At 34.7% G+C, this 27,287-nt stretch overlaps 1 protein-coding gene across 1 annotated transcript in view; it reads right to left on the reverse strand.

Moving 5' to 3' along the window:
• The window catches only part of LOC150106600 (uncharacterized), a 468,912-nt gene that overhangs the window by 63,405 nt on the left and 378,220 nt on the right, over positions 1–27,287 (reverse strand). The window contains exon 16 of the mRNA XM_090393439.1: positions 22,817–23,092. Within this exon, the coding sequence (XP_090249565.1) occupies positions 22,817–23,092 (276 nt within the window). The remainder of the gene's footprint in view (positions 1–22,816; positions 23,093–27,287) is intronic.

A 27,287-nucleotide genomic window follows, 5' to 3' on the forward strand; every position in this document is an offset into this window, starting at 1 on the left:
AGAGAAATCTCAGCATGGTTATAAAGTCACCAAGTCGAATGAAATTACTGCTAGAAATATGCGAGCCATTTGAAAACACATTCTTCCACATTGTACAAATGATTTTAGAGGCTTTTGAAATGAATCTAAGTTAATTAAATCTCATTCTGAGAAGTTGAGGAATTCCGACCTGCTAAATTTAGATGCACAGCAGGAAGATCCTGAAGAATATGAAGAAAATTTAATCACTGACAAGCCCAAAGAGGTTTCACAGAAACAATTTGAAAATAGTTTTCATACAATCAAAGTTTTTAAGCAGCAATGCTGAGAGACTGACCCTGGTGAAGAGAGAAAACCAGTAAAATTTACAGAAGGGGCAATAAGGCCATGCCATCAGCTGTATGAAAAAAAGGAACAGAATGCCTGCCAAACTACGTTAGCTTAATTCTTTGTTAAGAAGCAGAATAATAAATTTATATTCTGAATATGTTTTATTGTCCTTCAGCTTCATGGTTTTCTTTTAACTAGGCCCTGATACATACCCTAATTCTTTTATAAAAAAAATTAAGGATCAAAAAAGAAATCTAAGGAATGAATTATACATATTCCCATAGGTTATTGTATTTGATTAGTGCGTTTTTCTCTTAATGCGCCTGTTTTAAAGAACGCATTAGGCACATTAATCGAGGAATTGCTGTATGAGCAAAAATAAGCAATAAAATAAAATTAGTCAAATATAAGAAAATATTTTTTTATGTATTTGGTTTTTATTATTTCTCCTCTCTTAAGCATGATGTAAAAAACTGTTAAATATATTGCTAATTTTTGCAATTTATGGTGTCTCTTTCACTTGTAATTATTCTTTCCACCTTCATTACAGTATTCTAAACTATTATTAGCACCTTTTGGAAACAGCTACACAGTAATAGCCTGCTTAACACCACTGCTCCATTTAGTTCTGTTTTTTTACAGAACTCTAATAATTTCTGAGAAGAGTCATTGCTGCATTATCACTAATATTTATTATTTAGTCATTCACAGTATGCTTCACAAGATATGTGTGCAGTCAGCTGCTGCATATATTGTTTGGAAAATGCAGACAAGATAAGATTCTGCAACTACCAATGTCACTTTATTCACACAACCAATGAAGGGAGTAATCTCAGAAGACCCAAAGTTTTACAAGATTCATAAAAGACCCATGGTCCACTCCTCATCTAAAATACAGCGACTTTCGGGGGGGGGGAATCGCTCATTAAAAATTCATTATTGTTCTACTCTTTTTGTATTTTCACCTATCTAATAAAATATAATGCTATAATGACCCCAGTTTGGTCTGTTTCGGTCAGCTCCATGTTCTAGGTTTCAAGATCTACAAAACTTAAATATAGGTCCATGTTACATTCCCATGATCTCTCAACTATTTGTCTTAAAGTAAAAATTTCATCCTGATAACTACTTGACTCAAAACTGGTTTGTTCTTTTACATAATCTCTTCACTCAGGTATAACTCCATATGTGGGCATTTCTGATTGAATATCTGTTACTTTGTCTTTCTACATTTCAGGTTTCTGAAGGCTTTTCTACTTCAAATACTTATATGATATATATATTCTTGAATGTTTTGCAACTCTTATTTAATAGTCTGTCAAAATAATTACTTCTGACATTCAGAATATCTTTATCTCCAGATTTTATCTCTTATTCTTTTTTTTTACAGTACTCTTTCCTTCAATAGCCGTCCAGAACATTTTGCCACCTCTGTGACATTTATTTTCTATCATCTGATCAAAGTGTTCTCATGACTTCAGTTACATTTCTTAAATTTCTTTCTTACATTTTTTTGCCAGTATTCAGTGAAGACAAATTCTTGTCCAGTCAAAAAAAAAAAAAAAAAAAAAAAAACTTCACCACATGCCGCTCACCTGAATGTTTTCTTCAGAGTTTGTCTATGAGTGTTCAAAGTGGGTGTCCTTGTTTTAACTTAGTAATGAATGCATCTGCTGGAGGCTTCCTGATCAGCTGGTGAATAATCATGCTACTGCTTACTCTGCTAGGTGGTGCCTAGATGGGGTCCAAGCATAGCACCATTCAATTCAGGAGTCAGTGTTGAGGCTACACATGGATTGGAGTCTGAGGACAACTCCCACTTTGGGAGTTGTCCACACAAGTCCCTCACCTCAGCTGCATGCCTCTACTCTTTAAGTTTCAACACCAGTCTACCATGAAAGACAGCCAAATAAATGTTTTCTTCAGAGTTTGTCTATGAGTGTTCAAAGTAGGTGTCCTTGTTTTAACTTGGTAATGAATGCATCTGCTGGAGGCTTCCTGATCAGCTGGTGAATAATCATGCTACTGTTTACTCTGCTAGGTGGTGCCTAGATGGGGGTCCAAACATAGTACCATTCAATTCAGGAGTCAATGTTGAGGCTACACATGGATTGGAGTCTGAGGACAACTCCCAATGTGGGAGTTGTCTACACAAGTCCCTCACCTCAGCTGCATGCCTCTACTCTAAGTTTCCACACCAGTCTACCATGAAAGACAGCCAAATAAATGCTAACATCATTGCAGATGTAAAAAAACTAATAAAAAAGAATCAAAAACAAAAATACAACAAAATTATATCCCCCCCCCAAAAAAAAAAAACTCAAAATTTCATCCAGTTAAAACACTTCCATTCCATTTCACCACTATTTGGCACATCATCACAAACATTAATGATATACACTAATGTTTACGGGCATCCAAAATCTAGTCTGCTATTCTTAACTGCACTCAACTGGTATCTTCCACAACCACAGTCTACCTCAGCTATTCAACCTACATCTTGCATGATATGTTTCACCTCATCTCTCTTCAGATGACTTCATGATGACTTCAGACAATCATCATGCCCTTTTTTGATTACTTATCTCTAAAAGTTGATTTCATACAGTCAAATTACCCAAATTGTGTAATTATTTTCTTAGGAGACTAACATTCATAACACAAATTGGTGAGCCAGTTTGTGTTAACAGAAAAGTGAGAGAATCATTGAATAAGGCAAATTATTGATTTCTGCCATGGTCAGGAAACGTACACAATAACACTGTAATTAGTATCTTAAGTTGGCATTTGGCATTCTGCTTATTGTAATTAATGGTACTCTGATAATCATTAGTGGTAGGATACCGTAGCGATATTCGTACCCTTGCAACATTAACGCATTTTATTATTATTTTTTTTTTAAAGTAATCAAGTTGGCTTAATTGACTGCATTTCTGACTTTTCTTCTTCTTCTTCTAGGGTCAAGGAACTTCGCATTTGAAAGGGAGACAAAATTAGCTTTCCACAAACGCGATCCTATTCCAAGATTTTCTTCCTTTCGATTTTAACACGTATTTTATTACTGGTTCTTTGGTGTTTTATGACAGATGGGTTTTTCTCGTTTCCGAACCAAAGAAGAAACGAAGATAATGCAAAAGCAAAGGGAGGATATTCACATATTTCGTTAAAGGAAAAACGGGTCGTTGTCGCACCGAAATCATCAGTAGTTTTCTTTCGTTCTAAAGATAGGATTGAAGTTGGTATTGATTACTAGATATTCGGTTTTTTTCTTCCTCGATATTATCGGATGTTCAATGGAGGATTACAGCGTTGGTCCGGGAGAGAGAGATGTGTGTGTGTGTGGGGGGGGGGGTACTTGCGAGCACGCTAGATGAAATCATTGGTGATGTAGTCTGTCAGAAGAGAAGAGAAAGGCTAGGAGAACCTTTCTGAAGACAAACCGAAGATCGACAGCTTCGAGGAATAAAAAAAAAAGAAAAAAAAAAGTGGAGTTTCGTGTTAAGAGAAGTGTAATAGTTTCATTTGGCTTATTTTATTGATGTGAGAGGAGATGGTGGCAGAGAATCTAAAGAAAATGCATTTCAGTTTTTGGTCCAATAGCATTGTCGCGAGTCCAAAGAAAATCAACTTGACGTATAGTAATTTAAACATTATTACCCCCCCCCCTTCTTTTTTTTTTTTTTTTCATTAATCCATTTCTTGCGCGTGTTAAATAATATCAAAAATATAATTCTCTTTTTTGGTATGGACAGTTTTTTTTTTTTTTTTTTTTTTTTTTTTTCCCCTAATTCGGTTTGCAGTACTACCTTATTACATTAGTTGATGAAATCATCAGGTACTTGTTCTTATTAAAAATCGAAAGCACTAAATATTTATAACAAACCTATTGTTTCGAATAATACAGAAAACGGATTATTAGCAAATATTTACTTCTAGGAGTTAGACCTATCTCTTGGTGCATTTGACACCCTGTGAATCGAAAAGATGTAACGGATATTTTTTGTCAGCATATTGGGTACGTGCCCGTAGGACTAGTTTTCATAAGTGCAGCTTTCTAATCTTTTTACTGCATTCAACACTTGGCTGCTTAAATAGATTTCTTGTTGGTATTTATAGATCGAAATCGTTTATTTAACTGGTCTCAAAACTGCGCTCCGGTCTTTTGTTCTTGTAACGTTTGTCATTTCGGAAAAATTAGTCAGCACTAATGGGTGAATGGCTGATATATTGATTGACACGCATTGTTTTCTTCCACAGCTGATACCATGCTGTATTTTTAGAGTCGAAATAAAGGGGAAGAGACCTCCTCATAACGTATGTTAGATGATCATAGTATTTGTTATGCCACACCAGAAAATGATGAGGGTAGTGATAAATGCATCCATGCATTATGTTTGTTATAGATTAAGTTCATGCTGGATTTATATTTCGAATCCTAAGAAGTAATGGTTAGATTCGCATCGCACAATGAAAACTTTAAATAGACGCAAGCCTTCGACACGTGCCCTTTGTCTGAAATGATACTGCTGCCATAAATTTGCGTATTCTAGCTCGTTCGTGAAATTGAGCGCCATTTTTCTTTAGCTGAAAAGACCTAGGTTTAAATACCATCTATGAGGCAATCTGATCTCATAGGAATGTGGCAGGTTCCACCCCGTCTCCTCGCAGAACAGACCAGAGAATGAACGCAATGAGTAAAATTCTACTGGCCTCACGGTTAGTTACATGTCCGTAATTCTAATCAGTCCGATTCTAATACTTGCTAGGGAAAAAGTCATTTATGAAGAATTATGAAGTTAGTTCGTTCCTTAATCTTGCTTGACTGGCATACTTCTTTCTCCCATTTTCTTGCTTCCCGCTGATTTAAAAAAAAAAAAAAATTAATGCCACCTATATGTATCCTGAACAACAGCCTTGAAAACATCAAAAATAACTTATCTTTTATAACATTTACAATCATTATCCGTATTGTGGCAAATTTTCTCGCCGCAAATAAATGTCATGAAGTCTAAACTGACAGTTTAGTGAAACAGTGAATAATGAAAACTTTAAATATTTGCTCTGTATTCACAAGCAAATACTTTTAAGTGGACCAGCAAAGGTTGGTCGATTGGTAGAGCCTCTGCTACTAATGGCTCGCAAAAAGTTAAACAAGTTTGAGCGCGGTTAGTAGTTGGAAGGGGCTCAATCGTTCGATGCTATTGGCACACTCTCCCTCGATGAGTCTTTGGACTCCCTGGAGGTGTCAAATAATAATAATAATATGCAGAATGTCAGCTCTTTGCTTTATGCGGATGATGTTATACTTCTAAATAAATCCGCTACAAGTCTGCAAGATTCTCTGACTAAATTGAATAGCTGTTGTAATAGATATGGTATGAAGGTCAGCAATAAAAAGACAAAGACAATGAAAATAGGCAGAATCATTGAAAATGTCAACTGTGTTGTGAATGGAGAACCTGTGGAACGAGTAAAACATTTCAGCTACTTAGGCACAATTTTTACTGAAGATGGTAAACTAAATATAGAAATAGACAACAGAATCAGCAAAGCTGGTATCGTGGGAAGTCAATTGAATAAATTCATATGGAATAAGAAAGAAATTAGTCGGAACACTAAATTAGCTGTATACAAGACTGTGTTCAAACCAATTTTAACTTATGGATCTGAGAGCTGGGTCAGAAGTAAAACACTTGACCAAAGACTAGAGACCGCAGATATGAGAGTCCTGAGAAAGATTAGAGGCGTGAACAGATGGCATCAATGGCAATATCATATTAAAAATGAGGATATTAGGAAAGAACTTGACATTGTCAGCATCCAGGAATGCTTTAGCAGAGCTAATCTCAGATGGTATGGTCACTTAAATAGAATGGGAGAGGAAAGATTAGCAAAACAAGTGTTCTCTGCCAGGTTGGCAGGAAAACGACCCAGAGGAAGACCAAGATATAGGTGGATTGATACGGTACAAAGTGCCTTAGACGATAGAAATATAAGATCTGATAATGTTGGAGTCTTGACAAGTAACAGACTGATTTGGAGGAAAATTGTAGATAGGAAGTTAGTAATGATGTAATTTTTTCATGTAGTACTGTCATATCCTGTACACCCCTTGAGGGTACATGGCAGGAATTTGATGATGATGATGATGATGATGATGGAGTTTGTGTTGTGAACTGATAGCAAATGATCAAGCTGGAAGGGAAGCCAGAGCAGGGTTGACAGCAAACAAGTGTGTGTGTGTGTGTGACTGGAGATAAAATGGAGAGTGAATAATAGCAAAAAAAAAAAAATGCAAGATTTGAAAGCTGAACTGGTGAAGATGAGGCATGAGATGAGGTAGATGTGGAGTGAAATGGAGAGAATTGGAAATATACATGGAAGAGTGAAAAAGATGAAAACAAATTATGTCAGTATGAAAAATGTAACAAAAGACATGCAGGTGGCATTGTATGGCAATTCGATTATTAGAGGTATGGTAAATGAGAAGATGCACAAAGTTTGTTTTCTGAGAGGTAAATGAATAGAGTGATTGAGGCGTTGGATATGAGGAGAAAGCAAGCAAAGGAGTCCGTAATGGTAGTAGGACAAATGACTTGACTGGGAATAAGGAGAATGTAAGATTGGATATCAGGAGGGTGTTGATAAAAAATAATAATAACAACAAATAAAATAAAAAGGATAAAAAATAATAGTGTGATAGAAAAGGTAGTCAGTGTGTTGCCCAGGTATGACAGTGACAAGATGAGGTGGAGAGTAAGAATTATGAATGATATATTAGCAGAAATGTGTAAAGAGATAGGAGTGCAATTTGTTAATGTGTGAAATGAGGTTGAATAACAAATTGGACTGTATAAGGGTAATGGACTGCATTTAATTTTGGTGTGAGTCATTTGGAAAGACTGCTGCTGGAAGGGAGAGTACTTCTTACTTGCTCAAAATGAATCTGAGCAAGTAAGAAGCGATGTGAAAAAGGAGGAAAGCAAGGAATGAGAGATTGAAGTGGTTCTTATGAATGAATGAATGAATTAGTGGGTAGTATGAGCGTAGAGAATGAGAGAACAAGCAAGACACAAATAATCACCTATTATTTGTAGACTTGGGAACTTCAGAAAATCTCGTCTTGCAATGCTCTGCTTATAGAATGTTAATTTGCTGATAAAATCATTTATAATTCCCTTTGCTTTAATAAGATTCATGTTGTTTCCCTGCAATTTGATGTTAACCTCATTTAATTTGATAAAAATATCAGAAAGATATGCGATGTCAAACTTTTCCTTTTTTTAGAACATTACACATGTTCTCATCATGTGAATTAAGAAATTCTAAAACAGTATCATAGAGACCATTAAAGCATCGCATTGAGAGCCATCTAACTTCAGTGTGAAGCAAAAGCCACTCAAATTCTTCATTTTCATGGCAAAGTTCCTGAAAAATATGGGTATTCAATGACTGAGCTTTTATTTTATTCACTGCTTTAATAACATCATCCAAAGTATTACATAGTCTACCGCTAAGATGTTTTGCAATTAAGTGCTGTCTAGGAAGAATGCAGTGAATTGTACAGATATTTGGAACTGCTTCTTTTAAATATGCTATAAATCCACGGTGATGACCAATCATAGCTGGTGCTCCATCAGTTGCATGTGCAATAATATTTGTGAGAGGAATGTTTTTAGCATTATAAAGTCTTTAACAATTTTAAAAATTGTAGAACCTTTTGTGTCAATTTTCAGTTGTTCAGCAAATAGAAACTCTTTAATAATTTCTTCATTAGTATTTATATAATGCATGTAGGCCATTAACAAAGCTTCATTGTCATGTAAAGTTGTCTCATCGAGTTGCAAAGAAAATTCTATGGCTTTTAAATCATAATAAAGTTTTTTTCAATGTCCTTTGCCATTTCATCAACTCTTGTTGATACTGTACTATTGCTGAGAGGAACTGACGATGTCATATTACTTTTACCTGGGCCAATCATCGTATCTAAAACTTCATTTATAGCCAGCAAGATGAGAGTTTTGCCAATAGTATGTGGCTTTCCACATTTGGCAATTAATTTGGAAAGTTTGTAAAACACAACAAGTCCCTTCTCTTGTTGGTTACTTTGCTTTACAACCAACCCTTTAAAAGTCCAGGACGATTTTTAAATTTAGTCTTTAATTTATCAAAGTATTCCCCATCCTTTTTGCTTTATTTGAATGCTTTGTTCTTAAATGCTCAATCATTCTTGAAGGCTTCATTCGAGAAAGTTTTTCCACATATTAAACACATTGATAACTGCTCATTATTTATAGACAGAATAACACCATATTTTAAATATTCACTTGAATATTGATGACACTTTCTTTTTTCACTCATTTTAATGGGCTACAGTGCTACACAATATCAACAAAGTGCACGCCACATGATACCACAGGCTAGATGTAAACTGCAATCCAGGATTGTCTGATAAGCGTTAGGAAAAGGAGCAAATAAAGCTTACAAAAAGTACTGGATTCTGCTAAAAATAGCCCAAATTAATTATTTTCAATGTAGAAAATTCAGACCAAAAAGGAGCCCAATTACTTAACTTTCAATGTAAAAATTCTAAAAAATAAGTAGCGAATAAATTTGAACAGTATTGCCAGACATGTAACATTCTGAACAGTGTTGCTAACACATACAATATATGCAATATAAATAGGGATGCTATATTAAAAATGGAATTTTTTGCTTTTATTATATTAGTAGTATTATAACGTTTACCACCCCCCAGCATTCATAGCACCCCAGGGGTGCTACTGACCAGGTTAAGAACCACTGATCTAAACCAAGAAACACTTGATACACTTCTGATTCTTTCACCTCTGATTCCTCTAATATTTGATTCCCTTATATCATACTGATGTAAATGATGCTTTGCATGTTTTGAAGCATCATTTACATTAGCATGATATGCACTGATGAAGTGCTCATTAAATAACTTCACTATATCCTTTGCTATGGTCACTTCATTATCCTAACTATCCACCAGTGCTACCCTCTCATAATTATTCTTACTCATGCTTGCAACATAGTAGAAAAATACCCTTGGAATATCTTTGACCTGACCAACAAATCCTCATATTCTATGTTTTCTTTTTTTTTTTTATCATGCTTGCCACCTTCTGGACTGCAATTGACATTACTCATGCTTCTGTCACTATGAACTGTCTTGTACCTCCTCCACAACATCTTCTTTTCAACCCCCCCCACCACATACTGAATAGTCTTTAATGTCTAATGAAACAAGTTTTTGTATGTCTGAAGATGATTTCAAGTAAAATAAAATCATAAATCTGAAACTAGGTACTACCGCAAAAAGTCATGTTCTCAAAATATCACATTCTCAGTATTTGATAATATATTAAAAAACATGACCTCTCACTATAACTAGTTTCAGATTTATGATTAGTATAACACTGCTGTACCAACAAATAGTACTGACATCAGGTTGCTCAATGTGGATGATATATAAACAGACATGTATTATTCAGTAACACTGCACTAATTACATAATGTACTGAAACATGGAAAGAGAAATACTTTCGGATTTTTGCTCTTTTTAATAATTGTCATAACACGAGTACCCTTTTCTAATGAATTTCAAATTATTTCTTCTATTTAGCTTCTTGTTTGTTTTTTTTTAATCTTTTTTCTATTCCGATATTATAGAAAAATCCTTTTCAACTAATATTGTGGAATTATGTTCCATGATAACACTGGACATACAAAGTACAATATTCATAATTTCTATATGTACCACCTCCAATACTGTCAAATCTCCACCTAGATATTAGACTTCCTTTTCCTAATCCAACATTTGTTTTACTAACTTTTACTGTATAATTCTGTTTTAAGTGATCATATCACTTTAATTAGCTCTGCTTACACATTCTTGATTGCTAACAATGTCAAGTTCCTTCCTTCCTTCCTAATATCTTCATTTTCCCTATGACTAGTCCATTGGCAATGATGCTATTAGCTTACTATTCTAATTTTCATTAAAAACTTCCATTTATGTGATCTCTAGTCTTTGAGACTAAAGACCACATATAATCAAGCAGAAATCAACTGCTTGATTTTTAATCCAATTCCCTGATCAAAAAGTAAAAATTGCTTTATTATAGACACTGTCTATTATAGAGCTACTTAGTGTTTTGACTAATTTCGCATTTATGCCATATAGATTTAATCAACTGGCTTCTCACCATACCAGCTTTGCTTATTCTGTTATCCATTTCCAAATCTAATTTGCCACCTATACTAAAAATTGTGCCTAAATATTTTATCTTTCTATAGGATCTCCATTGAGAATGCAATTCAAGTTTTCCATGTTCTTGCATTTTCACAGTTTTTGCCTTTATATTGCTGATTTTCCCATAAAATTTATTGAAGCAGTTATTCAATTTACTTAACAAATTCATTCAGGAGTATAACATCAGCTGTATAAAATGAAGATCCAAGTTTATTACTGCCAGTTTTGACATAAAGTTTAATGTCACTTTTCTCCATAATATAATCCATATACGTATATACAATATGATATATAAACAGCAGAAATAACATGTACACTTGTCTTACATCTAATTTTTATATCAATCCATCTTCCTTGACATCTTTCAATTTTAACTGATTTACAACTTAGGTACAACTTATTTGCTGCCATTTTAATCACATTTTTTTTTTTTTTTTTTAAGATCTTACCTTGATGGACCTGTGATTTCAGTCAGGATTTCTCCATGACTGCAGGTCGTAAAGAGTCCAGCTATTCCTATCTTGGTCCTTTCTTTTCCATTTTCTTCCAACTTTCTTAATCATTGGGTCTTCCCACCTTAAGGCTGGTATTCCAGGTTTCCTTTTGGTATCTCTTGGATACCAGTTTGTAACTCTGACTGTCCATCTGTTGTCTCTCATTCTGGCAAAATGTCCTGCCCATCTTCTTTTGCTGTTGTAGATTGCTGGGTTTTTTTTTTGTTTGTTTCTTTCTTTGAGTTTTTTAGATCTACAGAACTTAAATACACATCTTTGTTATATTCCCATGATTTCTATTCTTTCTCTTAAAATAAAACCAAACAGCCTAGCTTATTATTTTGGAAGTTTCTCATCAAATTTTTGTTAGCTTCTTCTCAAGTATCTTTTATCTTGGATAAAGGATTAAACAAGAATATAATTTCCTGGCAATTTTCATTTAATTTATAACCAAGTGGGGAAAAAAAAAAAAAACTTTCTACAACTATTTCTGATCCAGAGTATTTTAATATTTTTGCAATAAATACAAAATGTTATATTCAGGCAATGACAATCAAGGAAAAGAAGGAGTAGCCATAGTATTCAACACAAAATACGAGGCTAATCTTCTTGAATGGCAGTCAGTCTCAAGTAGAGTAATGTGGGCAAATATAAGAATTGGGAACTAGACAATGAGACTTATTTGTGCCTATGGTCCCACAGAAGGTTCTACTAAGGTAGAAGTGGAGGAATTTTTTGAGGCTTTAGAAAAAGCAACTGACACAATGAAAAAGGAAAAGTTGGTCCTTGTTAGGGATCTAAATAGCAGAGTAGGAAATGATTGTGAGACATACAAAAATATTTTGGGAAAATTTGGAGAAAAGAGCAAAGCTAATAATAATGGCAAATATCTGTTGGATTTCTACTCAGGACATGAACTGGTTATTACTAACACCATGTTCCAACATAAAAATGTGCACAAATTCACATGGAGAGAAGAGGCTAGGAATAAGAAAAGTCTCATTGACTATGTTATTGTTGATAGTGATGTTTGCAGGACACCAGAGTGTACAGAGGATTTGAAATTGGAAGTGATCACTATTTAGTCTTGAGCAGGATAAAATTGAATTTCATATTGAAAAGAATAACAAGTAAGAAAGTTTTAAAGCGAATAAAAGTTGAGCATAATTAGAAGAAACGCACGTATAAACCACAGTGAAAATTATTTAATTGTAAATATTTCATCCTAAGTATCTTAGGACATCATCAGTACAGTATTTAAACAAAAATTAGGAATAACATACAGTTAGGGCGCATGATTACAATAGAATCTCATGAAAACGTGCATAACGTGCTAAAGTAGTACCAAAAAAAAAAAAAAACTTAATTATTTAACACAGTTTTGTATGATAATTTCCCATACTTTAGGAATAGTAAGAACGTCGTTGCGGTTTAGGTTTGGTCTGTGTAGTAGGGCTTCAGAACTTTCTTTGTATAAACGTTCATGTTTAAATAAAGATCTATGTAAAAGTTTAGCCTTTTCCCAATGGATCCTATGGTTTGAATTTTCAATTCCATGTTGAGAGAGGCCAGATTTCTGCAGTTTAAGAAGACGAATGTGGTCTTGATGTTCCGAGATGCGTTTCTGAACAGATCTACCTGTCTGTCCAAAGTAAGATAATCTGAATGAGCATGGAATCTCATAAACACCAGGTAACATCAAGGGTGAGAATTTGTCCTTAGGAGAAGGTAATAAGTTGTAAATTTGGTTGATAGGTTTGTAAGTAGTGGCAAAATTGTATTTCTCCATAATTTTAGAAAGACGTTCTGAGATGCCTTTAACGTAAGGTATGGGAATCCTATGCACTTCTTCCTGTCTGGTTTGATGTATGCAGAAGTGACTGATGATTTTTTGAGTTGTTTTGGGATTATATCCATTTAGGATGGCTGTATTTTTGATAACTTCTAATTCCTGGTTTAAAGATTCTACAGAGGAGCAGAATTTGTGTGCTCTGGAAACTAGTGATTTAATAATGCCAGATTTCTGAGATGGATGATGAGCAGAAGAATTGTGAATGTAGCGACCTGAGAATGTAGGCTTGCGAAAGACGGAAGTGGCGATGGAACCGTCTTCTTTTCTTTTGATGTGTAAATCCAAAAAAGAGATACCCTGTGGAGATTCTTTTTCTAACGTAAAGTTGATGCGATGATGAAGGAGGTTAATTTTATCTAGAAACAGTTGTAATTCAGGTTCGGGATGACGTTAGAAAAAGAATCTCCACAGGGTATCTCTTTTTTGGATTTACACATCAAAAGAAAAGAAGACGGTTCCATCGCCACTTCTGTCTTTCGCAAGCCTACATTCTCAGGTCGCTACATTCACAATTCTTCTGCTCATCATCCATCTCAGAAATCTGGCATTATTAAATCACTAGTTTCCAGAGCACACAAATTCTGCTCCTCTGTAGAATCTTTAAACCAGGAATTAGAAGTTATCAAAAATACAGCCATCCTAAATGAATATAATCCCAAAACAACTCAAAAAATCATCAGTCACTTCTGCATACATCAAACCAGACAGGAAGAACTGCATAGGATTCCCATACCTTACGTTAAAGGCATCTCAGAACGTCTTTCTAAAATTATGAAGAAATACAATTTTGCCACTACTTACAAACCTATCAACCAAATTTACAACTTATCGATGGGTAGAGCCTCTGATACTAATGGCTCAGTTAAGTAAGTTTGAGCGCGGTTAGTAGTTGGAAGGAGATCAATCGTTCGATGCTGTTGGCACACTCTCCCTCGATGAGTCTTTGGACTCCCTGGAGGTGTCAAATAATAATAAAAAAAAAAAAAAAAAAAAAATTATTACCTTCTCCTAAGGACAAATTCTCACCCTTGATGTTACCTGGTGTTTATGAGATTCCATGCTCATGCAAATTATCTTACTTTGGATAGACAGGTAGGTCTGTTCAGAAATGCATCTCGGAACAGCAAGACCACATTCGTCTTCTTAAACCGCAGAAATCTGGCCTCTCTCAACACGGAATTGAAAATCCAAACCATAGGATCCATTGGGAAAAGGCTAAACTTTTATATAGATCTTTATTTAAACATGAACGTTTATACAAAGAAAGTTCTGAAGCCCTACTACACAGACCAAACCTAAACCGCAACGACGTTCTTACTATTCCTAAAGTATGGGAAATTATCATAAAAAACTGTGTTAAATAATTAACGTTTTTTTTTTTTTTTTGGTACTACTTTAGCACGTTATGCACATTTTCATGAGATTCTATTGTAATCATGCGCCCTAACTGTATGTTATTCCTTATTTTTGTTTAAATACTGTACTGATGATGTCCTAAGATACTTAGGATGAAATATTTACAATTAAATAATTTTCACTGTGGTTTATACGTGTGTTTCTTCTAATTATGAACGCACCACAGGTTTTGTTATTTTAAAAAAGTTGAGCGGCTCTCAGATGTGAACTGTAGACTAAAATACACAAAGATTATTGAAGAAAAAATGAAAGAGTTTGAGAACAGGAATCAAATCTTGGAGATTCAGTGGCAAACTGAAGAAAACATTGATTGATTCTGCCAGAGAGGCATGTGGTGAGGTTGTCTGCAAGGATAAAAAAATCAGAACTCCCAGGTGGACACAGGAAGTTAAAGAGGCAGTGAAGGAAAAGAAGAAAGCATATCAAAAGTTCCTGTCAAACAAGTCAGCTTGTGCTCTTAGAGCAGTGCTTCCCAAACTGTGGGCCGCGGTCCCCTTGGGAGTCATAGGTATTGTTGAGGGGGACCGTGAAATAATAAAAACAAATTTAAAATGTTTTAAGACTAAGTAGATTTTTTCTTTTAAAAGAAACGTATTTATGTTTTTATTATTTATTATTTCTTTTTTGTTATTTTTTATATTTTAATGGAAAAATCAAACATTGGTGCTGGTTCACAAACTTTGCTTCCTGTGTATTTCGTCGCTTAATGAATATTAGTAAATATTGCTTATTCATATGTTTCATTTCAAAGCAGTGGTTAATTGTATTTACTTCGAATGCTCTCCAGGGAAGCTCTAAATCTTCCTATCCCTTTCATCATGCATTCGTAATCAGTGACTGTTGATATTGACTTTATATACATATCAAAACTCGTTTTATATTATCACTGTCATCCGAGCTAGTTTTCTGTTACCAATAAAAGTTTAGCATATACTTCACACATGAAAAAAAGCTTAAACAAGTTCATGTTGGGAGATAGTAACTCGCTTGCAGTGGTAAACAACATGCCCTCCATAACAGTCACTATACTGCAGAGACAATAAAAACAAGTACTTTTATTATGCCAGTGAATAAGGTATTAGGAGTCTGTGTAATATATTTCTCAAGAAACAGTGCAATTAGAGACAACTGGGATAAAAACACACTAATTAATGAATCACATGTCCCCTCATACAGAAACTATGCTGTATAGACTGAAACAAAACCATATGTTGCATAGGCAAACTAAAAACTATTGTTATTAATTAGATGTGTGTGTGAGTTCGATTTCCCAAGGCAGCAATAAAATTCAACCAAACGTGTTAAACTTTGTAAAAGTGTTAAAACTAAGTAATATATATATATATATATATATATATGTAATGAATGTTATGGCAGTTTCGCATATGGAATTCGGTTGAAGAGAGTTAGCATTTCAACTCAATTGTCAGCTATGCTTTTATCTTTCGGTTGCACGATCTTTTGTTAATACCGAACCAATCATATGCATGCTTTAATAACCTGCCTTTGCTGTCTGTTTCTCTCCCTTTAAGATAATTAAGCCTAACGGCTTAATTATCTTAAAGGGAGAAAAGTCACAAAAGAGAAAAATTTCCTGGTCCGGGGATTCCCTTATTCAGGTAATATTCACTAATTTCATGTGTAAGTGGTGATATTATTTGATCTATTCTACGTTAAAAAATTTAACCCTGAGATGGATAAGTGGCTGCTAAAAAATAAAACAAAATTCCCGCGAACAATGAGAATAAGCAGAAACAGACTCAAAAAAAAGACAGTATTTCATATTTTACCAGAACAGCCCGCATCGTCTTCAGAACCAAACGGTAAGAGGCAAAAAATGTAATATATACATTTGATTTTTGCAATATTCGCTGTGTATGTTTTGTATTGAATATAAATACAATAAATATAATAATATATCTCTTTATTACGATTTTTTTCAAGGGGGGCCGTGAAATATTTTAATTTTTGCAAAGAGGGCCCTGACATCCACTTAGAGAATATAGAGACAAATGCAAGAATGCTAAACAGTGTGTAAAACTAGCTAAACAAAAGTCATGGGAGGACTTTCGCAAGAATATAGAAAATAAATATCAAGAAGGTGGCAAAATATTCTGGAGGTTGTTGAAGAAGCTTAGGAATGGAGGAAAGAGTGCTGTAAAAGGAGTTAGAGATGATAAAGGTGACATGAAAACAGGAGAAAAAGATATCCTTGAAGTATGGAGTAATTACTTTGAAAAACTGCTAAATGAAACAAGCAGTGATGACAGCACAGTGGTAAAAAACACTGACCAGGCATGCAGTCAGGAATACATATCCATACTTGAAGTAGAAAAAGCCATCAAAGGCTTGAAATGTGAAAAGGCAGCAGGAGTAGATGATATTCGACGAGAAATGCTGAAGTATGGTGGTATAAGAGTCTTACAGTGGCTGCACTGCATAGTAAAGAAAGCAGGACAGAGGGACGAATTACCGATGATTGGAGCAGAGCTCTCATAGTACCCATATATAAAAAGGGAAATAAAACGGAATGTGAGAATTACAAAGGTATTTCCCTACTGAGTGTTCCTGGCAAGATCTATGCAAGTATACTGAGAAACGGTTGAGAAGAATTGTGGAAGAAAAGCTTTGTGAAGAACAAGCTGGATTCAGGCCAAATAGAGGCTGTCAGGATCAGATCTTCACTTTACGACAAATAGTCGAGAAAGCATGGGAATATAACAAAGATTTGTATTTAAGTTTTGTCGATTTGGAAAAGGCATATGACAAGGTGCCAAGAGAGAAGCTATTCAATATGCTGCAGTTATATGGTGTCAATGAGGCATTATATCAAGCAATACGTAGTCTTTATTTGAGTTGTAAGTCAGCAGTTAGAATTGAAGGAAGTACAGGAAGATGGTTTAATGTTAAATCTGGTGTGAGACAAGGATGTACATCCCCTCTGTTATTCATTATCTATATGGATCACATTATGAAGGAAAGTGGTATTAAACATGATATCAAAATTGGAGATGTTAATGTCAGCTCTTTGCTTTATGCGGATGATGTTATACTTCTAAATAAATCTGCTACAAGTCTGCAAGATTCTCTGACTAAATTGAATAGCTGTTGTAATAGATATGGTATGAAAGTCAGCAATAAAAAGACAAAGACAATGAAAATAGGCAGAATCATTGAAAATGTCAACTGTGTTGTGAATGGAGAACCTGTGGAACAAGTAAAACATTTCAGCTACTTAGGCACAATTTTTACTGAAGATGGTAAATTAAATATAGAAATAGACAACAGAATCAGCAAAGCTGGTATGGTGGGAAGTCAATTGAATAAATTCATATGGAATAAGAGAGAAATTAGTCAGAACACTAAATTAGCTGTATACAAGAGTGTTCAAACCGGTTTTAACTTATGGATCTGAGAGGTGGGTCAGAAGTAAAACACTTACCAAAGACTAGAGACCACAGATATGAGAGTCCTGAGAAAGATTATAGGCGTGAACAGATAGCATCAATGGCAATATCATATTAAAAACAAGGATATTAGGAAAGAACTTGACATTCTTAGCATCCAGGAGGAATTTGTTAGTAGAGCTAATGTCAGGTTGTATGGTCACTTAAACAGAATGGGAGAGGAAAGATTAGCAAAAGGAATGTTCTCTGTCAATTGGCAGGAAAAAGACCCAGAGGAAGACCAAGATATAGGTGGATTGATACGGTACAAAGTGCCTTAGACGATAGAAATATAAGATCTGATAATGTTGGAGTCTTGACAAGTAATAGACTGATTTGGAGGAAAATTGTAGATAGGAAGTTAGTAATGATGTAATTATTTTCATGTAGTACTATCATATCCTGTACACCCCTTGAGGGTACTTGGTAGAAATTTGATGATGATAATGATGAGTATTTTAATAATGTGATACACATCTTTTACTATTTGTGTATGGGAAATATATTACCAGCCTGGTTTGCTGAGTGGTTAGTGTACCCACTCTCCAACCAACAGATTGTGAGTTCGAATCCCACTGTAGGCATGGATGTTTGTGATTGTCTTTAAGTGGGAGATGAATTTCATTGTCTGTGGCTTTAAAAAGTTCTATGTTCGGCCTCTAGAGCAGAGTTTCTGGACTATGTAAAAAAAGAGAGAGAGAGAGAGAGAACAGAAAATAGCAAAAAAGAAAAAAAAATCCTTAGTTCACCCACAGAACAAAATGTACTATAGGTTTATAATAACCTTTCATTAGTGGGTGCCACACATAAAACACAACAACAACAAAAAAAATCTGTATTACTTCAACCTTCGCAACTCTTCTGGGCCTCGTTCCTACTGATGAGACCTCAATAAAGATCGAAACTGGTCTGGGTAGTGGCTCTTCCCATAATTTACTTCGTATGGGATTTCCCCCTTTCCTCCTCCATCGCTTAGGATGGTTTGAGCCCTCCTAATGAGGGATTAGGAATGTATTTCTGTAGATCCCTGTGTTCACGAGGCCAGTTTGCCTGTTCTGAGTAACGAACAACCTGAGTTTCCAGGTGAACCCCCCCCCCCCCCCACCTCTGTATGAGAACAGTTAACTCACCTGTAGTCAAAAGAGACGGGATAAAGGTGAAATTTATGTCATGGACAGGAATCGAACCCCGGTCTTTCCGACCAAAGGGCTTGTCTATACCGACTGAGCTATGGAGGCTCTATCTTCCCATAATGCACAGCATAATGTACATCTGAAATGATGCATGTTTTGCATTATGGGATACCAAGGCAATTGATGTGAAGTCATTACCTAGTAGTGAAGATACTTTGTTTGCTTACACTTGGATAAAGGATTAAACATGAACATAATTTCTTGGCAAGTTTAATTTTCTTCTCAAGTATGTTTGCATAAATCCTACTTAGATTCAGTAGAGAAATTACTCTTGTCCAATAATTTAGAATTTGACCTTCTAAGCAATTCTTCTGAACTGTGCAGTATAGCTTAACTATAAAAAACTTTTATTACTCCATATAACTCCATTCCAAAGCTACCTTTGCAATTACAGGTTTCTGATGGCTTTTCCTATCTCAAGTACTAATATATACTCCTGATTATAATCTTTCTGAACATTTTCTAGCATGCTCTTCTGTCATTGCTCATCTCATATTCTTTAAAAATAATTACTCCAGATCTTCAAAATATCCTTATCTTCATTTATGTCACCTTTATCATTTATGATTTTTTTTACAGTTCATCTTCCCTCCATTTCTAAGATTCCTTAACAGCCACCAAAACATTTTGCTACCTTCATGATATTTATCATTATCTTCTTACCAGTCTTCCCATGATTTTTGCTTTAACTACTTTTACACAGATTAGCTTTCTTATGTTTTTCTCTATATTCTCTCAATGCACCTGCAGACTTACTTACTAGGAACTTTCAACATGATTCTTTAAATTAAAGATATCATGAAATTATATACTTGGTTTAATCCTTTATCCAAGTGTAAGCAAACAAGTTTGCACCTGAGCTATTTTCAGGACTGAGGCAACTCGTATATAGAAGTTTATGACTTCACATCACTTGCCTTAATATCCCATAATGCAAAGCACATATCCTTATGGGTATGTATAATGCTATGCATTATGGGAAGGGTCACTACCCAGACCCTTGTGTGTCGGTAGTAACCCTTAGTTACTACCGACAGAACTAACTGTTTCCTTACACTTGGATAAAGAATTAAACCAAGTATATAATTTCTTGGCATCTTTAATTTATAGCATAACCAAGTGGAAAAACTTCCTACATCATGATTCTTTTTTTTTAGAACTGCCTCTAACATCTTGCGTCCACCATTCAGTTTTAAATTTCACATTTCCCTGTCTGAATCAATCAATGCCTTCTTCAGATTGTGCAACAGGATATCAACAACTTGGTTCTTCTTTTCAAACATTTCAGTTTTATTTCAATATTTGTATATTTCAGTTTTTACAGTCAGAACTTCCATAGCACAGTCAATAATGATGATGACCTTTGGTTGGAAAGAATTGAGTTTGAATCCAATCTACAATGTAGATTACCTTTATAAGGGCTTTTCAACTGATAATGAGTGAGCCGGTCTCATAGAGAGAGGTGACATGACTTTTATCAGGAATTCAATTTTACCATCCTGCAAAACAGACAAATGATCAATTCCCTAAGTGATTTAGAAAAGACAAATGAGACAGAAAATACAATTAACAGATAACACAGCACAATACGTAAATAGGATTAACTGTCCTATCATAGCATTAATTATCATCTAGCATTAATGATAATCTATGATTAATGATAATTCTTATTCTTACAAGTCAGTGTTCATTTCAGCATTGCAATTATCCTCCAAGTTGTACTCAATCTTTGCTATATGGCTCCTGTCTACTAAAACTCTTAAGATCCTTAGCCTGGTCAGTTTCTTCTAGCATAATCCCATTAGTATAATATGCCATTATATATCACATTACACAAAGTGCATAACTTTACACTTCCTAATACTAAACGGACAGCAATTTTCCCATGCCCACAATTCCAACTTATTCAAATATTTCTGCAAGTACTGTGTACATGTCAGTTGCATTCTGGATTACCCTGCTTATCATTATCAGCAAACAGCTCTATGCCACCTTTCAAATCCTTCTCAATGTCACTAATGTAAAGAATCAATAACAACAGACTAAGGACTGATCCCTGGTATATCACTGGTCACCTTAAATCTCTGCAGACACATCCTTCATATACCACTTTTTGATATCTACCAGTCAACCATTCTCTTATACATGCTAATATTTTATAATCAATCACATATCTTCCAAATTATGCAGCAGCCTTCCATGTTGAATCCTTTCAAAAGCTTTAGCAAAGTGCAAATGTATCAACAGTCACATGATTATAAAATGTGAGCAAGTTACTCAAACACAACCTTCCCTTAGTAAACTCATGTTGTTCATTGCATTATAAAACTGTTTATTACAGAAAAAAAAATAATAAAAAGTATCCTTTTTTAATGTGATCTCAACCACAATAGGTTGTAAATTTAAAGTACATTTAGTAATCTAGGGTGAGCCGGAAGTTAAATAATCTAAAAACTCTGCTATGGAAACCAAACCAAACATGGAAGTCCACACCATGATGGGATTCAAATCCACAGCTGCTGGATAGAAAGTAGAGATACTATTCACTTTAACCAGACCAGTTAATGAAGTATGATTTACTGAAAAATTACAAATAAAGGATAAAGAAAAGTTTCAATGTCAAAATAAATTTCTGGTTAAATTTTGAAAAATCAAAATTGCAAGTAGGCATGCAATGTAAGCTAATGTACACATTAAACTTTCCATGAAAATAGATCAAAAGAATATAACAATGTATTTCCTAGTATATGAAAAAAAGGCCCAATTGTTATTTATTTATTTATTTATTTTAATTTCTGTGACTTAGTGCTCAATCTATCACTAAAATAATTTTATATTTAATGAATCGGTTAAAAAATTTTTGCAGCATGTGAAAATGTTAAAAGGCAGGATAGCAAATATCCATTTGTTGTTATTTTATATACAAAGAAGGCAAACAACATTTGAACTTTGAAACTTTAAAAGCTTCTTAAAAAGTGAGTGTGCAAATTACAAACTTCAGGCATTAGAATGTGCTGATGTTGCACTACTTAAAAGACAAGACTTACCTGAAGAATCAGTAATTCATCTTAGTCAAGGCCAAAAGCACTAATAAAAAAGTGACTTAGACTCTTCAGGTGGATTTTTTCTTTTAAGCAATACAACACCAAAGTTTAGGATTGGCCAGAAGTATGGCCAATACATCTAAGAAATATGAGACCAGTATATTAGGTCTGTTAATTAGATGAGTTCTTTGGTTGTTTTCTTTGAATAGGTCTGTTTTGTGAGGATAAAAACTTGAGTTTTAGGATAAAAAAAAGTCCTGCCACCCAGTGTCAGTGCTTTTCACCTTCAACTGATTGGCTAATTCACCTTCAAGTGAAAATCCCTATAAAGGCTCCAAATATCCTCAACAGGATTTGGACTGAGGTCTTTCCAACTGAATGACATATTGCCCTCCAACTGCACTAAATAAGAACTGCAATACCAAGGCAACTAACTCATGCCAAAGGTTTGTAATTTTGCAAGCTCTCAACTTTCAAAACTTTTAATGTTCGAAATGCAAATGCTAGTTGCCTACTTCTTCAATAGGAAGTAGGCAAATAACATCCTTCCTCTTTTCTTTAAAGGGAAGGAAGGATGTTATACTTCCCTTTAAAAGGGTCACAGCCAAGCTGAAGTAGCTTTTTAGCTTCTTTTCTTCTTTTATTCAAACTAAAAATTAGTTTACTGCATGCCAAGCAATCACAACTTATAAGGAATTTGCTCACAACACAGCACCTGAAAATTGGGGACCTTTTTTGGATACACTGGGACAAATAAAATCAATAAAATTAAAGAATCCATACCCGGCAGAACTGTGAGCAGGCAAGAATCTCTATCAGTGCCTAATAAATTAGTCATCTCACAAAAATATTCACCACTATCTGAAGCCTGGGCCTGAACAATGATTAGTAGTTGATTATCTGCTGTAAAAAAATGCCTTTCTGTGGCTACTAATGGACCATTATCCTTAGTCCAAATAAGTGAAGGTTTTGGACTACCAGATGCCATACATTCCAGTACTGCTGTTTCTCCAGCATGAGTTTCTTTATCTTTCATTGGTTTCACAAAAGATGGAGTTTCTATGAATAAAAAAAAAATAATAATAATAAAAAACAATCCTTTAATGAATAAACACAGAAACAGTTAAGGTAATAATAAAATAACATATAGAATGATTCTCTGGACTATGCTCTTGAGAAACATTTTAATAAGTTACTGACTTCATTCATACATTACTGCTTTATCTGCATACAGAATTTCTCTCATCATCATCAAATTCCTGATATGTATCCACAGGGGTATACAAAATACTATGATAGCACTACATTAAAATTTACATTATTGCTAACCTTCTATTAACAATTTTCCTCCAAATCAGTCTGCAATTGCAGGACTCCAACATTGTCAGATGTTATATTTCACTCTTCTAACTGCATCAATCCACCTAGATCATAGTCTTTTTTTTTTTTCTTGCCATCATAGCAAACATGCTTTGATGGCAACTTAGATATAACCTTTTTTCTCTCATTCTGTTTAAGTGATTATACCACTTTAGATTAGCTTTGCTCACACAGATTCCTGAAAGCTAAACAATGCCAAGTCCCTTGCTAATATCTTCGTTTTTCATATCGTGTGGACACTGATCTAATTTCTCTCTTATTCCATATAAACTTATTTAATTGGCTCAACACTATACCAGCTGTGGTTATTCTATTGTTTATGTCCATATAATTTGCCATCTTTGCTAAAAACTGTAACTAAGCACTGAAATGTTTACTTGTTCTATAGGGTCTCCAATCAGGATGCAGCTGATGTTTTCAGTGTTCCTGCCTATTTTCATAGTCTTTGTCTTTTACTGCAGCTCTCATGAAAAATATGTTATAGCAGTTATTCAATTTAATTAAGGAATCCAGCAGAATTCTACTGGATTTATTTAGGATTATAGCATCTTGTCTGCACAAAGTAAAGAGCTAAGATCAATGTTTCCAATTTTGATATCAGATTTAATGCCATTTCCACCATAACATGATCCACGTAAATGATGAATAACAGCTGAGATAGTGTGCACCCTTGTCTTATGCCTAATTTTATATTAAACCACCTTTCTGTATCTTCTTCGATACTAACTGCTCACTTACAATTTAAAATATAGACTACATATTACTTGATATAATGTCCCATTTACACCATATCATTGTAGTGTCTTGAACAACTTTTCTCTTGGCACATTGTCATATGCCTTTTCCAGATAACAGATTCTTGTTATATTCCCATTATTGAAATTATTAATTCCCATTAAAAGAATTTCATGAAACTAGTTGAGAAATTAATAATAATGGTTTCTTATTCTGTGATACTTTACTTTTATGGAATACCAAAAATTTTACTTCTAGCAGGTCCTCACTCCACAGAAGCCTAGACAATGATATTTTGTTTATCTGCTTTTACACACAGCTTCATTTTTCTCTGTATTCTCTCAAAGCACATGCTGACTTACTTGTCAGGGCCCTTCAATACACTTTCTTCTTTTCCAGAACTGCTTCTTTAACTTCCAGAGTCTACCATAAAATTCTGACTTCTTCCTGTTTTTTTCTTTTTGCTTTGTAAAAAACTTCACTGCATGCTCTCTGGCTGAATTAATCAATATTCTCCTCAGAGTCAGCCAATGAATCTCATGGTTTGATTATTGTTCTCAAACTCTTTCACCAATAATAGCTGGTTTGATTAATTTTAAAACTATCTTAAATGCTTTTCTTTTCAGTATGATATGCATATTTCTCCTGCTCAAAACTGAATGACTATTTCTTATTTTAAATCTGCTGTATACCCTTGTGTACTGAATCAGCAAGAGATGTTGTTGTCTTGTCCTTTGCAGAGTCTTAGATATTTCCATGTGCTCCTTGAACTGCTTTGGCTATGTCAATGATTTTGTTCATATAGAGCTAATGTTTGCTTGCAAGGCTGTTGTAATTGCTGGACAGATAAAAATGTGAGTGGGGGTCAGTTCGGTATTAGGGGAGTTATTGCAGTTTTTATATGTTCTCGTATCATCCAAATTGATATTCATTCCTCTAAAGTATCCTGTTGGGAGTCTTGCTATCATAGTGGAGGTCTTTCTGTCAACACTGATTTCAGGAATTTGGTGGTGTATCTCTGATTTTAGTGGAATTAGTTTAGATTTTGCTAGTGCATTAGCATCAACAAGAGTTATCATGTCAGTTTCTTGGTTGAGTTCTCTGGCCTCTTTTGATAATTTATCAACTGCCTCATTGTAATCAGTCTACATGAGCAGGAATCCACTGTAAAATGTAACTTTTTCCTAAACACTTTAGTTGGTTTAAGAGTTTATGGATGTCTTGTGTGAGCTTGGTATTGCCATTTTTGATTGCCTCCATAGCTGATCTTGAGTCACTGTATATTATAATTCCCTCTGCTTGTTGAGATGATAATAATTTTAAATAAGCTTCGAGTGCTTTATTTATTGCATAGAGTTCGCTGATAAAATTGGAAGCAATTCTCCCAGATCCAACTTTTATTGCAAGTTTTTCACCTTTCGGGAGTAGAATGAGAGCACCAGCACCTCAATTAATCATACTGGTGTCTGACGATCCATTGGTATAACAAATAACTTGTTTGGAGGATGAAAGAAGGTTGAGCATTTCTTTTGTTTCTTTTTTTGTACAGAATTTGGTAAGATTAAGATTTATGGAAGAGGTATTTGAAGGTAAAGGACTGGAAAATAGAGGTTCTTTACTTATGTGGGCATTTAGATGATCAAGACCTATTTCCTTTCTGATAGTGTCATCATATTGTAAAGTTGATGATCTGTGAAGTCTGCATTTTTGATTCCAATGTTCATAAGTTTTTAATGATCTCTTTGGTAGCTTCTGATATTATTATTGAACTTTATGGTGGCAAATTTCCATCTGTCCTCCAGCAGGTCAAGCCCACATTTTCCTGTTAGGGTCTGATGTTGTTAGTGGATGAGACTGCACTAATGATAATCTTGGATGCTTTTGCTTGTACTTTGTCTAATTTCTCCTTTACCAACAAAGCCGAAGGTGACCAGATAGGTACTGCATATTCCATTATTAGCCTTATTAGTGTAGTGTAAGTAGTTTTGAGAATTTTTGGCTTTGTGCCCCAATTTGTTCTGCAAAACCTTTGGAGACATTGTTAACATAATCAACAGAATTGTTCTTATTTCTTGTGTCTTCTCTCCACGTGAATTTGTGTAAACCTTTATGTTAGAACATCACATTAGTAATGAATAGTGTATATTCTAAACAGAAAGCAGGCATTTGTCATTATTATTAGCTTTGCTCTCTCTTCAAATTTTCCCAAAACATTTCTATATGTCTGGCATTCATTTCCTACTCTGCTATTAAGGTCTCCAACAAGGACCAACTTATCCTTTATCTTTTTGTCAGCTGCCTTTTCTAATAACTCAACATTTTTTTTTCTTACTAGAACCCTCTGTGGGACATAGGCACAATTAGTTCTCATTATTCAAGTCTCCATTTTGATGTTCACATGACTATAAAGACAAATTTGAATTACGGTAAGCTAGGAATACAAAAGATAAATCTTAAAAGCTTTTAAAGGTGTGTAAAAAGGAGAAGGATAATACAAAGGAATTAAACACAACCAGTTCCTTAAGGATAATTTTAAGAATGTGTATGAATATAATATCAGCCAGAGGAGAAAATACTGCCAGAAGGTACAAATAACCTAATGACATAACACAGGATGAAGAGACCATTCATTAATATCTTACATTATCAAATGGTAATGATTTACCCCCCCCCAAGTCCTGCTATGCTGCCTCACCATGGGGGGGGGGATGGGCAAAGCACGTCGGGAGTATCATTACTCCTGGCAGGGCCTCCCAAGGCGTGAAGGCCATCCCACTATGCCCAACTAAATGCTAGCAGGTGAAGACAGAAGAGAAGAATGGCACCATCTGTCTTAATTTACTGTCCATTAGACATTCATGGCAAAGGATTTAACACAGCACACCATGCCAGCACGGACGTTGCCCGGTTCAACAAGGTCTGCGTTGCCATTTGGTAGCAGCTCCAGGGGTGGCAATGCGAAGTTAGCGACTAGCGCTACCACTATCACTGACAAAAATAATGGAAAAACTGGATCCAGATTCAGACTCCGCAACCATTGAATGATCGGAACTTGGAATATTAGGACTCTACTACAATCAGGTCAACTCAAATTACTACAACATGAACTAAAAAGATATAAATGGACTGTTATGGGACT

This window comes from Typopeltis vanoorti, chromosome 5, assembly GCF_054136105.1.
Source record: "Typopeltis vanoorti isolate ZY-2024b chromosome 5, IOZ_Tvanoo_1.0, whole genome shotgun sequence".
Taxonomy (NCBI): domain Eukaryota; kingdom Metazoa; phylum Arthropoda; class Arachnida; order Uropygi; family Thelyphonidae; genus Typopeltis; species Typopeltis vanoorti.